The 12,966-nt window shown below is 73.8% G+C and overlaps 4 protein-coding genes across 4 annotated transcripts; 3 read left to right on the top strand and 1 right to left on the bottom strand.

The window, feature by feature from the left end:
• Positions 1–269: 269 nt before the first annotated feature.
• AURANDRAFT_63138 (hypothetical protein) lies at positions 270–1,712 on the top strand (the record flags this gene model as incomplete). Its single annotated transcript, XM_009037573.1, has 1 exon — positions 270–1,712. The coding sequence occupies one exon, from the start codon at positions 270–272 to the stop codon at positions 1,710–1,712; it is 1,443 nt and encodes a 480-aa protein (XP_009035821.1).
• Positions 1,713–2,466: 754 nt separating this feature from the next.
• On the top strand, positions 2,467–2,844 carry AURANDRAFT_24056 (hypothetical protein; the record flags this gene model as incomplete). Its single annotated transcript, XM_009037574.1, has 1 exon — positions 2,467–2,844. A coding segment is annotated over one exon (378 nt), but the record flags the coding sequence as incomplete, so codon positions are not given.
• Positions 2,845–3,203: 359 nt separating this feature from the next.
• Positions 3,204–8,403, bottom strand: AURANDRAFT_63137 (hypothetical protein; the record flags this gene model as incomplete). Its single annotated transcript, XM_009037318.1, has 4 exons — positions 3,204–3,329; positions 3,464–5,008; positions 5,260–6,471; positions 6,589–8,403. The coding sequence occupies 4 exons, from the start codon at positions 8,401–8,403 to the stop codon at positions 3,204–3,206; spliced, it is 4,698 nt and encodes a 1,565-aa protein (XP_009035566.1).
• A 140-nt stretch (positions 8,404–8,543) lies between these two features.
• On the top strand, positions 8,544–10,793 carry AURANDRAFT_63136 (hypothetical protein; the record flags this gene model as incomplete). The annotated part of the gene is made up of 1 exon (XM_009037575.1): positions 8,544–10,793. The coding sequence occupies one exon, from the start codon at positions 8,544–8,546 to the stop codon at positions 10,791–10,793; it is 2,250 nt and encodes a 749-aa protein (XP_009035823.1).
• Between the last annotated feature and the right edge of the window lie 2,173 nt (positions 10,794–12,966).

Raw genomic sequence — 12,966 nt, 5'->3', positions numbered from 1 at the left:
ATTGACGGGAGGCCGCCGCGCCTGGGAAGACCCCCGCGACGACGGTCCCGCGACTCCGGCGGCGGCGGCTCAAGCGGCGCAGAGCTACCCAGCCCGCCTCTCCGAGCTCCTGCAGCGAGACACAATGCAAGACGATTCCCTTTTGATGGTGCCGTGCAGATCTTTTGTTACTTGCGACGAATCTTTTGTTACTTTGCGACGAATCTCCTGTCCGTCGCCCGGCATAGAATAGCTGCCGTGTTCAAAAAAACCTGCTAAAAACGACAACCATGCGCCGCCGCAGCCGCCTGCCGACGCCGTCGAACGTGCGCAACAACAAGACGGCGCAAGAAGACGTGCCCATCGAGGGCGCGCGGCTCGAGGCGCTACGCGCGCACGCCAAACGGTCCGTCGCGGCGTCGCACGCCGCCGCCGCCGCGCCACCGAAAGCGCCGTGGTCGGAAGCGGCGACCGCGTTGCTCTCCATCTGCTTCTTCGTCGCGCTCTGCGTCATGGGCTTCTGGCTCGAGGGCGACCTCGAAAGCGCCCGGAAGCGCCAGGCCGGCGACTGCGCGTTCGAGGAGGACGTGGCGGGCTACGTCTGGCCCGCGCTGACGCTGCCCGGCGAGGGCCTCAACGGGTGGCGGCCCATCGTCGCGTCGGCGGCCGCCGTCGCGAAGCGCCTCGGCTACGGACTCGTGCTGCCGTGCGTCGCCGACAGCGAGCTCGCGTGTTGCGTCGACGCGTCCGCGCCCGCGGGCCCCTGGCTCTGCGGCGGCGACGACGAGGCGGCCGTGCCGCCGGCGCGCGACGTGCTGATCTCCGTCGTCGAGCGCGCGGCGCCCGTCAAGGACCTGCGCGCGTACCTGGACGTCGCCGCGCTCGAGGCGTTCGTGGGGTCGCCCGTCGTGCCGCCGCGGTGCCTCGCGGCCGGCGCGGCGCCCCTCGCGCTCCTCGACGTCGGCGACGACCTGATGCACGCGCGCGACCTGGACGTCGGCGACGGCGAGGCCCGGTGGCGCGCGCTCGCGGCGTCCGCGGACGACGACGCGACGCCCGTGCTCGTCGCGCGGCGGCGGCGCCGCGGCATCTTCGCGCTCGGCGACTGGTGGCGGGCGGACCCGGCCCTATCCGCCGCGCCCTTCCTCGCGCCGGCGGCGGCGCTGCGCGCGGCGCCGGCCGTCGCGGCCGCGGCCGCGCGGTTCCGCGCGCGCGCGCTCGGCGACGAGTTCGCGCGCTACGACGCGCTCCTCTGGCGCTCCGAGCTCCTCAAGACCGCCGAGGCCTGCCACGCCTGCGCCGAGAAGCTCATCGCCGTCGCCGAGCTCCTGCGCGCCGCGGGCCGCCACGTCGTCCTCGTGACGGACGTCGCGGCCGACGCGGGCCGGCCGCTCTGGCGCGGCCACGCGCGCGTCAGGGCGCCGCCGGACGTCGCCGAGGCCAAGGCCCGGGCCCTCCAGCGGCTCCTCGACGCCGGCGTCGCCAAGTACGACGCCGTCCTCGACTGGGACGACCGCGGCGAGCTCGGCCTCGTCGAGCAGCAGCTCGCGCTCGACGCGGACGTCGCCTGGGCCCAGGCCGACGCGGCCACGGACCCGCCCTTCAAGGTCGGCATCGGGCCCTGCGGCTGGCAGGGCCGCTTCATCCGCACGGTGCTCGACGCGCGCGCGCACGACGGCCGGCCCGTCCGCTCCTGGTACGACCCGGAGCTCGTCCTCTGGCCGCCGAGTTGATTAACGTTAGGGTTCCGAACTTCCGGTGCGGGGCTGGCCACCGGGCTGATAACATTCTCTCCATGGCGTGCTAGAACGTGCTTTTAAGGTAGAGCGGCGCCGACGTCCACGCGGGGCTTCGCGCGGGCCGCGTCTCGCGGCTCGGGCTCGCGCGCGGTCTCCCTCGCGACGACGACCTTTTTTGTGGAGACACGCGTGATCCATGTTTCATTCTACCGCCGTCGCGCCGCCTTTCCTCGAGATAAATCTCTTCCCGCTTCCGCCACCGAGCGGCCGCGTACGACTCGTACGCGTAGCTCATTCGCGTGAGCTCCTCGAGCGTGTAGGGTCCGAGCCCGGGCTTCAGCGCGAGCTTCCGGAGATGGCCGTCGTCGTAGCCGTCGTCGATGGGCAGGCAGTCCCAGGGCAGCGGCTCGGGTCGCGCGCCGAGCACGACGTGGACGCGACCGCCGCCGACGTCCACGACTTTCGGGCGCGGGTCGTGGCGCTCGGCGGCGACGACGCCCTCGTCCTGCACGCGCCCCGTGGGCGACCGCACGAAAAAGGTCGGCATGGCGAGTTCACTCGCTAGGGCAGCGCGTTTTCGCGGGGCAGCGCGCTATCACTGGGCGCTCTCCAGCGCAGCTTCACGGGGCAGCGCTCCAGCGCTCTCCCAATTGCGAAAGGTCGATGGTGATGAGACGTTGACGGCAATGCAGTTTCTGTCGCGAATTTGACGATGGACGTGATCGGTCCCGACTAATCGGCAGCCCCAATGGGCTCCACCGTTTCCACCATCGATGATCCGGCCGGAGTGGCGACCAATGCCGTGGACCTGCGGGCGGCTCGAGAAGACATCGCGAAGTGGCTGCACCGGCCCGAGCACGACGACGGGTCGCTGGCGCCGCTCATGATTCGTTTTGCCTGGCATTGCTGCGGGACATTCGATAGACACAAGAAGTCGGGCGGCAGCAACGGCGGGACGATGCGCTTCCTCGCCGAGCAGGCCGACCCCGAGAACAAGGGCTTCGCGGAGGCGCGAGCGCTCGTCGAGAAGGTCAAGCGCGCGCACCCGCGCCTCAGCGTCGCCGACATCTGCGTCTTGTGCGGCACGGTCGCCATCGAAGCGACGGGTGGGCCTCGCGTGCCGTTCAAAGTCGGCCGCGAGGACTGGACCGAGGACGCGGCCGTCGCGGTCCACGGCAAGGGCGGCTGCCCGTTCGGCGACGGCGCGCATAACCCGTGTGGGTCTCGCCTTCCGGCGGCTGATCTCGGATGCAGCTCGTGCCCACTTGGCTCGCCGGCCCACGTCCGCGAGGCGCCGACGATCGCGGCCGTGCGGGCCACGTTTGACAGGCTCGGCTTCGACGACCGGGAGACCGTCGCGTTGATTTTGCTTGGCCACCAGTACGGCCGCTGCCACCCCGAGGTCTCGGGCAACGAAAACGCCTGGTACGCGTTCGATCCCGCGCACTGGAACCTCTTCGAGCACGGCCTCGGCTACCTGAGCGTCTACGGCAACATCGACCAGTTCGTCGAGCGGACGACGGCGAAAGGGAAGCGCCAGTTCGAGTGGGACATGCACGGGTTGAAATTCATGCTCTTGATCTCCGACATGGCCCTGTCGTGGGACCCGGCCTACAAGGCCGAGATCACCTACTACAACCGCAACCGGCGCCAGCTGAGGAAAGACGTCGCCACGGCGTGGCAGAAGCTCATCGAGCTCGGCTGCGACGGCCGCCTCACCCCCGAAGCAACGTAAGCTACGTAACCAGCCCGAGCGCGCGGAGCGCGGCCGCGGCGACGTCGGCGCCGCCGCCGCGGAGGTGCGCCTCCTTGTCCGCCGCGTAGGCCGCCGCGTAGGCGCGCGCGACGATGGCCGCGAGCGTGTCGTCGCCCTGGACGAAGAGGAACAGCGTCGGCCACGCCTTCCCCGCCTTCGCGTTCGGCGGCAGCGGCGCGGCGCGCTTCTTGATGTCGCCCAGTCGCAGGATGGTCCGCGCCTGGCGCCGCGTGAAGACCTCGGGCGCCGAGCGGTACTTCTCGCGCTGGGACACGTCCCAGGTCGCCTGGTGCCGCGCGCGCGCGTCGCCGAGGATCGCGCGGAGGACAGCGTCGCGGACCTTCGCGGGCATGGCCCACTTCTGCTCCTTGCGCCGCTTCGCGGGCGCCTCCTCCGGCCGCACGAGGTGGGCCATGCGCGCGTCGACGACGTCCCACTGGCGGTCGAGGCGCGCGAGCCCGCGCGCGTCGTCGCGGCGCTTCGCGTCGTCCCTCTGGTCCTCGCGCCGCGCGAGGATCTTCCGCCGCGCGAAGGCGCGCGCCTCGTCCGGCGACCCGTTGCGGGGCTTGACGGGCGCGAGCGGGCGGCGCTCGCGCGGCGGCGCGAAGGCCGCCTCCGCGCGCTGCCAGAGCATCCCGAGCGCCTTCCGCCGCGCGACGGTGCAGGCCGCGTAGCCGCGGTAGATGCGCTGCACGAGCTTGACGGCGCGCAAAAAGTCGTGGATATGCCGTTTGACGCGGGCCGGCCGCTCGTGGTCGAGGAAGAACGTGCGGAGCTGCTTCGCCGCGAGCCGGTTCCGCTCGCGGCGGCGCCAGAGCGTCAGCGGCACGAAGCGGCTGAGCTTGCGCACGATGCGCCGCTTCTCCTTGGCGCGCAGGCCCCGCGCCCAGGCCTGGATCGCCGTCGCCGCGAGGTCGCGGACGCGCTTCTCCCGCGCGTCCTCCAGGACGGCGCCGAGCCTTGTGGCGACGCGGCCGCAGGCCATCTTCTCGAGGATCGCGCGCGACACCTCGAGCTTGGCGTTCTCGCGCTCGCGCGCCGCGGCGAGCTCCATGTCCGCGATCTGCCGCGCGCGGCGCCGCTCGCGCACCGCCTCGAGCGGCCGGCCGCCGCCGCCGGACAGGGGCCGCTTCGCGCGCGGCTTCGGCGCCGCGGCGTCGATGTCCGTGTCGCTCGACCGCCGCCGGCGCTGGTTGCGCGTGCTGCGCTCGTTCAGGCCCGGGGAGCGCACGGCGGCGTCGTCGATGAGGCGCGCGTTCCGGTAGCGCGCCGTGACCGCGGCGTCGTCGATGACGCGCTCGTCCATGCCGCCGAGGCCGTCGGTCCGCGCGGCGGGTTCGTCGTCGTCGCCCCAGCAAGTCGGCGAGAGCGGCGTCGGCATGCGCCGCAGCTCGGGCAGGGGCTCGACGGCGGATCGCTTCTTTTGGGGGGCCGCGGGCTTCTTCCAGCGCTCCACGTCCGTCGGCTCGGGCAGCCCGCGCATGGTCATGCGCACGCGCGACGAGGCCGAGCGCTTGACGCGGCGCTGGCGAACCTCCGTGTCGATGAGGTTGCCTACCGGTGCGAAGGGCATGATGCTTGCGAGCCGCTGTGGTTTGTAATTTTTGTCGATGAACATCGCTTCCGGGCAGCACCGCGAACGAGAGGCAGCCCACGGGTGCACTGCCGGATCTCATCGGATCGTGATGTTTGCTTGGTGCAAATTGAAGCGGGAGAGCGCGGCGATGGAGCACACGTCAACTTCAATCAAGTTTTTTACTTCCCCGGCGGCGGCGGCGCGCGCACGACGCCCTCGAGGAGCGCCAGGACGTGGGCCGGGGCGCGCTCCGGCTTGGGCGGCGGCGGCGGCGCGTGGAAGAGGAAGCCCGCGACGCGCGCGAAGCAGGCGAGCGGCACGCGGAACGCGACGGCCGCCCGCGGGTCGACGCTCCGCGCCGCTTCGCGGCGCCGCGCCTCGTCGCGCTCCACGTCCGCCGCCGCCGCGGCGCGCGCCTCGGCGACGGCGTCGTCGCGCCGCTTCCGCGCGGCGCAGCAGAAGAGCCAGAGCTCGCGGCGCTCCGACGACGACGGCCCTTCGACGCGCGAGACGTCGTCGCGCTCGAGGGCCCGCACGTCCTCGAGCGTCGCGCAGTCGAGCCAGCGCAGCGCGCGGGGGAAGACGGGGTTGACGAGGTGGTGCTCCCCCGGCGCGGGAGACACGAGGCCGGCCTCGAAGAGCGCCTTCTCGAGCGGCGGGTCCGACGCCTTCACCGTCGTCGCCGCGTCCCGCGTCGCGCGGTCCTCGGCGGCCGCGCGCCGCTTCTTCGCCGCGGCCTTCGACGGCGCTTTTTTCGTCTCTTGAACCACGGCGACGGGCGTCCCTCGTCGCGACGCCAGCGCTCGCGCGATCGCCAAGGACGAGCGATCCGCCGCGGCCTCGAGCCACGGCGCGGCCCTGGCGACGCGCGGCCGGCGCGTCGCGCCTACGGCGAACGCGCGCCAGGAGCCCCGTGCTTCCACGGCGTCGAGGAGCTTCACGAGCCCCCGGCCCTCGTCCCGGAGCGCGTCGATGTCCATGCCGCGGCTCCGGAGCCGCTCCGCGAAGGCCGCGTCGCCGCGCTCGAGCAGCTTCTGCCGCCGCCGCGCTGCGCCGGCGAGCGTCAAGCCGTCGCCGTCCGAGACGTCGTGCCGCGCGCCGCGCGCGAGCAGGTACGCGACGGCGTCGACGCGGCCCCAGGCGACGGCGACGTGACACGCCGTGTCGCCCGAAACGACGTCGACGAGGTCCGGATCCGCGCCGCGCTCGAAGAGGTACGCGAGCGTCGCCAGCGAACCCGTCATGCACGCGCCCTTCAGCGGAATCGCGCGCGGCCAGCCATCCGGCAGCGGCGCGACGGGCAAGTCGGGGTGGTCGCCCTCTTTGCCGCTCGTCTGCGCGCAGTGCCGCTTCAGCGCGGCCAGGCCGTCGAGGTTGCGCGACGCGAGGTAGTCCGCCGTCGAGAGCGCGCGCTGGAGCACCTTCGATGGGTAGTCGGCGTCTGCCATCGCTACACGCAACGCAGTGGGTCGTTTATGGGGATCGACTGCCCATCGCGGCACCGCGCAGCTTACGACAAGATGCTGTTACTGTAGTACGTTATGAATGGCCGGTGCCCAGAGCGCCGCGCACCGCTCGGGCGTCGCGCCGTGGCGGTCCAGCGCCGCGGCGAAGAGGCGGCGCGCCTCGGCGTAGACGTCGTCGTCGACGTTGCGCGCGGCGCGCGGCACCGTGCGGTTGTGCGGCTGGGACCGGAGGTGCTCGAACTCGACGGCGAGGCAGGGCGCGCCGAACTGGAGGTGGAAGAGGCAGATGGACTCGGCCCAGCGCTCGACGACGCCGACGAACGCGAGCTCCCGGAGCCGCGCGATCGCGGCGTCGCGCGCCTTGTCGTCGCCGCGCCCAGGCGTCAGGCACGTGCCCCGCCCCGCGAGCGTGCGCGCCGCGCACCCGGCCGTGGCCTCGGCGAACTGGCGCGCGTCGCCCGCCGGCGGGCCCTTGGGGCTGGGGACGCCGTGGACGTTGACGTGGTTCCAGGCGGCCTCGGCGCGCGCGCGCGGCTCGCGCAGGAGCGCGACGACGCGGTCCGCGCCGCCGACCTTCGCGAGCAGGCCCGCCGAGAGGTCGTCGTGGCGGCCCCAGCCGTCGCGCACGGGCACCGCGAGGCGCGGGCAGCTGCGGCCCTTGATGAAGTTCGGCGTCTTGCCCAAGTACTTTTGCTCGGACGCGTTCGGTGGCACGCCGTCGCAGAGCGCGTGGACGACGGTGTTCGCGAAGGTCGAGCCGCACTTGGGAATGTGCAGCCAGTAGAGCTTCCTCGGCGCCGGCGCCGGCGCGCCGCGCGCGGCGCGCGGGGACGGCGCCGCCAGCCGCCGCGGCGCCGCGGCGTCGCAGCGCGCGTCGCGGGGCAGGCCGCGGCCCCGCGCCGCGCGGAGGTGCACCGATACGCAGCACGCGACCCGGAGCCGCTCCGCGGGCGGCCGGCGGCTCGCGGCGCGCGCGAGCGCCTCGACGCGGATGGCGACGGCCATCTCGTAGTGGGCCTCGCTCGCCCAGGACGCGTCGCTCCGCGGCCGCCCCGCGCGGCCCTCGCCGCAGCGGCTCGCGGCCTCGAGCTGCGCCTCGAGCATCGCCGCCGCGGCGCCGTAGAGCGCCGAATCCTCGGGCATGGCCGCCGCGAGGGCCGCCGCGCGCGCCGGCTCCGGGCCCGCGCCGCCGCCGGCGGCCCGGTTCGCGTGCGTGCGGCTCAGGGCCGCGTAGGTGCCGAGCCACGGCGCCGCGAGCGACAGGAACGCCATCGACGAGTTGAAGCGCTCCGCCGTGCCGACGTAGCAGCGCCGGAGGGCCAGCGTCGCCGCGCGCGTGACGTTCGCCGGGCAGCGCTCGCCGTCGCAGGCGAGGAACTCGGCCATGAAGGCCGGCCCGCCGCTCCGCGCGATCGCGGCGCGCTGCTCGTCGGCCGACAGGGCGCCAAAGGACCGGTTCCCGAAGTACTTCTGGTGCCCGTAGAAGCGGTAGAAGCTCGCGTGGCGCGCGACGGGCTCGCGGAGGAAGACGAGGCACGTCCGCTCGTCCATATTGCTCACCCGGCGCTTCGACAGGCCGAGCGGGCTGAAGTGGCCCGCGACGACCGCCGCGGCCTCGAAGGCGTCCGCGGCGGGGCAGAGGAAGGGCTCGACGCGATAGTTCGAGCCGCAGAGGCACGTCACGCCGCCGTAGCAGGGGATGACGGCGGGCAGGCGCGCGCGCGCCGCGGCGTCGCTGATGATGGCGCGCAGGGAGCTGCCCGCCGTCTTGTCGATGTGGTAGAAGACGAAGGGCCGTCGCACCGACGGCGCGAGCAGGTGGCTCGCGTCCTCGGCGACGGCCACAACGGCGAGGAGCACCGCGACGCAGCGCGGCATGGCTGCCATGCTCACATCTCGTGCTGCATCTTGGGTTTAGTGACTTCACTTGAAGGAAACATCATGTTCCTGACACTCTCCAACGCCTCGGAGAGCGCGATGTATACGCTCCCGGGCTCTCTCTAGCGCCGAGCTCTCCGGCATCGACGATGTACCAGCTCCCGCGGGGCATGAACATGGAGCCGAAGCGGCAGGTCTTCGGCTGGGACGACCACGAGCGGCCGAAGCGGGACGCGGGCCAGGCGCTCCAGGCGACGCACCTCGACGGCCTGGCGAGCCTCGACGAGGCGTCGGCGCTGTCGTCGAGCTACGCCCTGCCGCGCTTCGTGCGGGACCACGCGCCGCCGGCGTCCGGGCCCGGCGCCTGGACCGTGGGCAAGTCGCGGGCGCGGACGCGCGAGCTGCGGCGGAGCTCGAGCGACTCGCTGCGGAGCGGCGGCGGCGGCGCGTACTGGCGCTACCCGTCCGGCGAGCGCGTCGAGGCGCTCGCGCTGCGGCCGCCCGTGGATCTCGTGGACTCGAGCATGCGCGCCGAGGTGTCCCTGGCGACGGCGTCGGCCATGCGCGAGAAGGCGCTGCTCGACTACCGGGAGGCGCGGTGCAAGGGCGCCGCGTGGCTCTGGCTCCGCGCGACGAAGCGCGCGGGCGGCAGCCGGACCATCGCGCTGATGACGCTCCACCTCTGGCACAACTACTGCGTGTCGAGCATCGCGCGGCGCGCCCAGGTCGAGGAGATCGTCCACCGCTACGACATGCGGCGCAAGCGGTTCATGATCCGCCAGTGGCTCCGCGCGGCGAAGAAGCAGCGGCGCGAGCGCCAGCTCGAGATGGAGAAGGTCATGCGCGAGGCCGAGCTCTTCGAGGCCAAGGAGGCGACGCGCGTCGCCGAGGCGCGGGCCGAGGACCTGAACCGCCGCGTCGAGTCGCTCGAGCGCGCGCTCGCGGCGGCGCGCGCGCGCGAGGTCAGCGACGAGGAGCGCGAGCGCATCGCCGTGGAGCGCGCGGAGGACCGCGCGCGGGGCGACCGCGCCGAGGAGGCGCTGCTCGTCATGGTCGGCGCGGCGGCGACGATCGTGCCCGCGGCGCTCGCGAACGCGCAGCGGGGCCTCTTCCGGCTCCGCACGCCCGCGGAGGTCGCCGCGGACGAGGGCGCGCGGCGCGGGTCCGTGCTCCAGCAGCAGGCCGAGGCGAAGCGGCTCGCGGAGCTGTCCGCGTCGGGCTTCGACGTCGCCGAGGAGCAGAGCGTGCCGCGGTGGACGGGCGCGCCGAAATACCCGGACCTCCGCGGCGTCCTGGAGCCCGAGACCATCGCGAAGCTCGCCCTGCCCCGGGCGCTGGACCTGCCGAAGACGGCGGCCGAGGAGCTCGCGGCGGCGGACGCCGGCGGCGCGCCCGTCGAAGAGCACCGGCCCGACGACCTCGCCGAGGAGATCCTGCTCGCGTTCGCGAACCACCAGTCGTTGCACGCGGGCGCGGGCGGCGCGCGGGCCGCGGCCGTCGAGAGCCTGCCGACCTACCAGGAGATGACCAACTGGAAGACGGCCTTCGTCGACGGCCGCCAGCTCGCGCGCATCGTCTTCGCGGAGCTGGAGGCGCTGCTGCCCGCGCGCGCGGTCAAGGGCGTGGAACGGGCCGAGGGCGTGAATCTCAAGGGCCGCAAGACCCTGCTCGGCTACCGCGGCACGGGGCCGCGGCTCTGGCAGCGGGGCGTCGACCAGGGCGCGCTCCAGTCCTTCGCGTCGGACGTCCGCGGCCGCCTCGACCGGCCGAACGACCTCGCGAAGCTGCTGGAGAAGGTCGCGCGCGAGGACCTCGGCCTGCCGCCGGGCCTCCTCCACGCCGACGACCTGCGGCGGCGCGACGTCGACTGGCACTTTGCGTTCCTCGCGCACCTCTTCTCCAAGGGCGGCTCGCGGCTCATCGACCACGACCAGGACATCGCGCCCGACGGCGTCGTCGGCAAGTACCGCTACACGAAGCGCGAGATGGCCAAGGTCCGCGACCGCTGGGCGCGCCTCCGCGCGGACCTCGAGGTGCCCGCGCCGGACCCGGAGCTCCCGGACGAGGACCTCATCCCGCTCCTGCCCAAGTCCGCCATCGCCAAGCTCCTGCCGCCGCCCGCGGCCATGCAGACCGCCGAGGACGACGCGGCGCAGGACGCGGGCATCGGCGACATGGTCCAGCTCACGGTCGACGCGGCCAACATGATGGAGGCCGTCGGCGAGCTCGAGGCCGACGAGTGGCGCAACTCGATCCTCTGGGACCACGTCCGCAACACCGTCGACAACAAGGCCTTCAGCGAGCTCGCGCGCCGCGGCCGCATCGTGCCCGGGCCGCGCTTCGAGGGCAATGTCGCGCGCGACCCCGCGGAGGCGAGGGCGCCCGCGGCCGCGGCGTAAAAAAACCTGAAGTGGGTTTTGAAGACCTTGGAGTTTCGGCGCTGGGGCTGCCACAGCTCAGTCATGAGCGCGTAAAAAAAACTATGAAAAAAAACTATGTCAACAACTGAAGTGGTCTTTGAACATTCAAGCAGAGGAGTTTCACACATCATTGTATTATGTGGAAAGCGCTGGCTGCCTAATCACACCTCTGAATCATGGGCGCCGGCGCGTCGGCGCAGGAGGTGCGCGTGACCGTCGAGGAGGCCAAGGCCGGCGGCGCGACGGACGGCGACATCCGCGAGTACTGCCGGTCGAACCGGCTGGCCGTGCCCGAGGGCGTGCTCGCCGCCCAGCGCCGGCCGCCGCCGCCGGCGAGCGCGCCGCCGCCGGAGGCGTCGCTCCACGACGCGCTCGTGGGCATGGGCTTCCCCGAGGACGGCGTCGCCATCGCGCTCATGGAGCACGACGACGTCGAGAGCGCCGCGCAGTGGCTCCTCGAGCACCCCGACGTCGGCGTCGCCGTCGCGTCGCCGCGCGCGGCGCGGCCGCCGGAGTCCGGCAACGCGGCGGCGCCCGACGACGAGGAGCAGCTGCACTACGCCATCGCGGCGTCGATCATGCAGCGGTCGCGCGCGGGCGCCGCGGACGCCGAGGAGCTCGCGCTCGTGCCCTGGGCCACGGAGATGGTGGACCTCCACGAGCGGCGCCTCGGCGGCGGGCGCCAGGTCGAGCTCCGCGAGCGCTTCGTGGCCCTGCGCGTCGTGCTGGCCAAGGAGCGCGAGCGCCTCGAGGACGCGCGGCAGTCGTCCGCGGCGGCGCGGCGCGCGGGCCCGCCTCCCTGGGCCGCGGCGCTCCGCGAGGTCGACGACCTGCGGGCGCGGGGCGCGACGGGCGCGACCTTCGTGAGCCGCATCAAGGAGCTCGAGGACGAGCTCCTCGCGGGCGACGAGGGGCCGGGCGCCGCGCGGCGCCGCGCGCTCAAGGAGCGCGAGGCCGCGGCGGGCGCCGCGACGGCGGACGCGGCGCAGGAGCAGCGGCTCAGCGGCCTCCTGCGGCGCGCGGAGGAGGCGAATGCCCTCGCGAGCGCGACGCGCGAGGACGTCATGACCTTCTGCCAGGGCCCGCGGTGCATCGGCAAGGGGACGCTCGAGCGCGTCTACCTCTACCTCAAGGACAAGGTCCACAACAAGGAGCCCCTCGAGGAGGCCCACGTGCGTGAGACCATCTTCGGGCCCCAGGGCGTCGACGAGGACGCGGGCGCGGAGCTCGTGCCCAAGGTCCTCGAGCTCATCCTCATCGAGGAGGACGAGCTGTTGCTCAAGAACCTCATCAAGGGCATCTTCTCCGGCGCCGTCGTCGAGGCGCCGGAGGAGGCGGACCTGGCCATCGGGCGCCTCGACGACGCGTCGCTGTCGCGCGCGCTCGCGTCGACGGCGGACCGCGGCGCCGGCGGCGACGAGTGGCGGTCGCGCGAGCCGCCGGTGGTCGTCTTCCGCGACGCCGTCTTCGCCGAGGACTCCAAGGAGGCCGCGCGGCCCGGCGACGACGCCAAGGGCGCCGGCGACGTCGACGACAAGCGCGCCCCGGACGCGGCCGCGGCCGCGGGCTGGGACGGGTCCGCGGCCGCGGGCTGGGACGGGGCGGCGCCGCGGCTCGTCGTCGCGGAGCCCAAGGACGGCGTCCACGACGGCGTCCACGGCCACAACGGCGCCGTCGTCGTCCTCGCCGGCGGCGACGGCGACGCGGCGGCCCGGGGGCGGCCGGCCGCCTTCCGCGGCGGCTACCGCGACACCGTCCGCGACGACGACGCGCCCGGCGACCGCCACGCCGACGACGGCTTCCAGGAGGCCAAGGGCGGGTCCTGCGGCGACGGGTCGCCGTCGGACGAGTTCGCCGCCGCGCAGCGCGCGGCGGCGGAGGCGCTCCGCGAGCGCCTCGAGAGCGAGCGCGCGCGCGCGCTCGACGCGCTCCGGTCGCGGCTCGACGCGCGGCGGCGCGGAGCCGCGGACGACCTGGAGGCCCGGGGCCTCGGGGAGGGCGACGTCGCCGCGGCGCTCGAGGCCATGGCGGCGCGCGACGCCGGCGAGGAGCGGGCCCTGGACGCGTCGCTCGCGGCGCTCGTCGAGCGGGCCGAGGGCGACCTGCGGGACTTGTGGAAGCGTCGCGCCTCGCGCGGCAGCGGAGCCGCGCG

Source organism: Aureococcus anophagefferens (genome assembly GCF_000186865.1).
Source record: "Aureococcus anophagefferens unplaced genomic scaffold AURANscaffold_6, whole genome shotgun sequence".
NCBI classification, from domain to species: Eukaryota; class Pelagophyceae; order Pelagomonadales; family Pelagomonadaceae; genus Aureococcus; species Aureococcus anophagefferens.
This window is presented reverse-complemented; position numbering and strand designations above follow the sequence as displayed.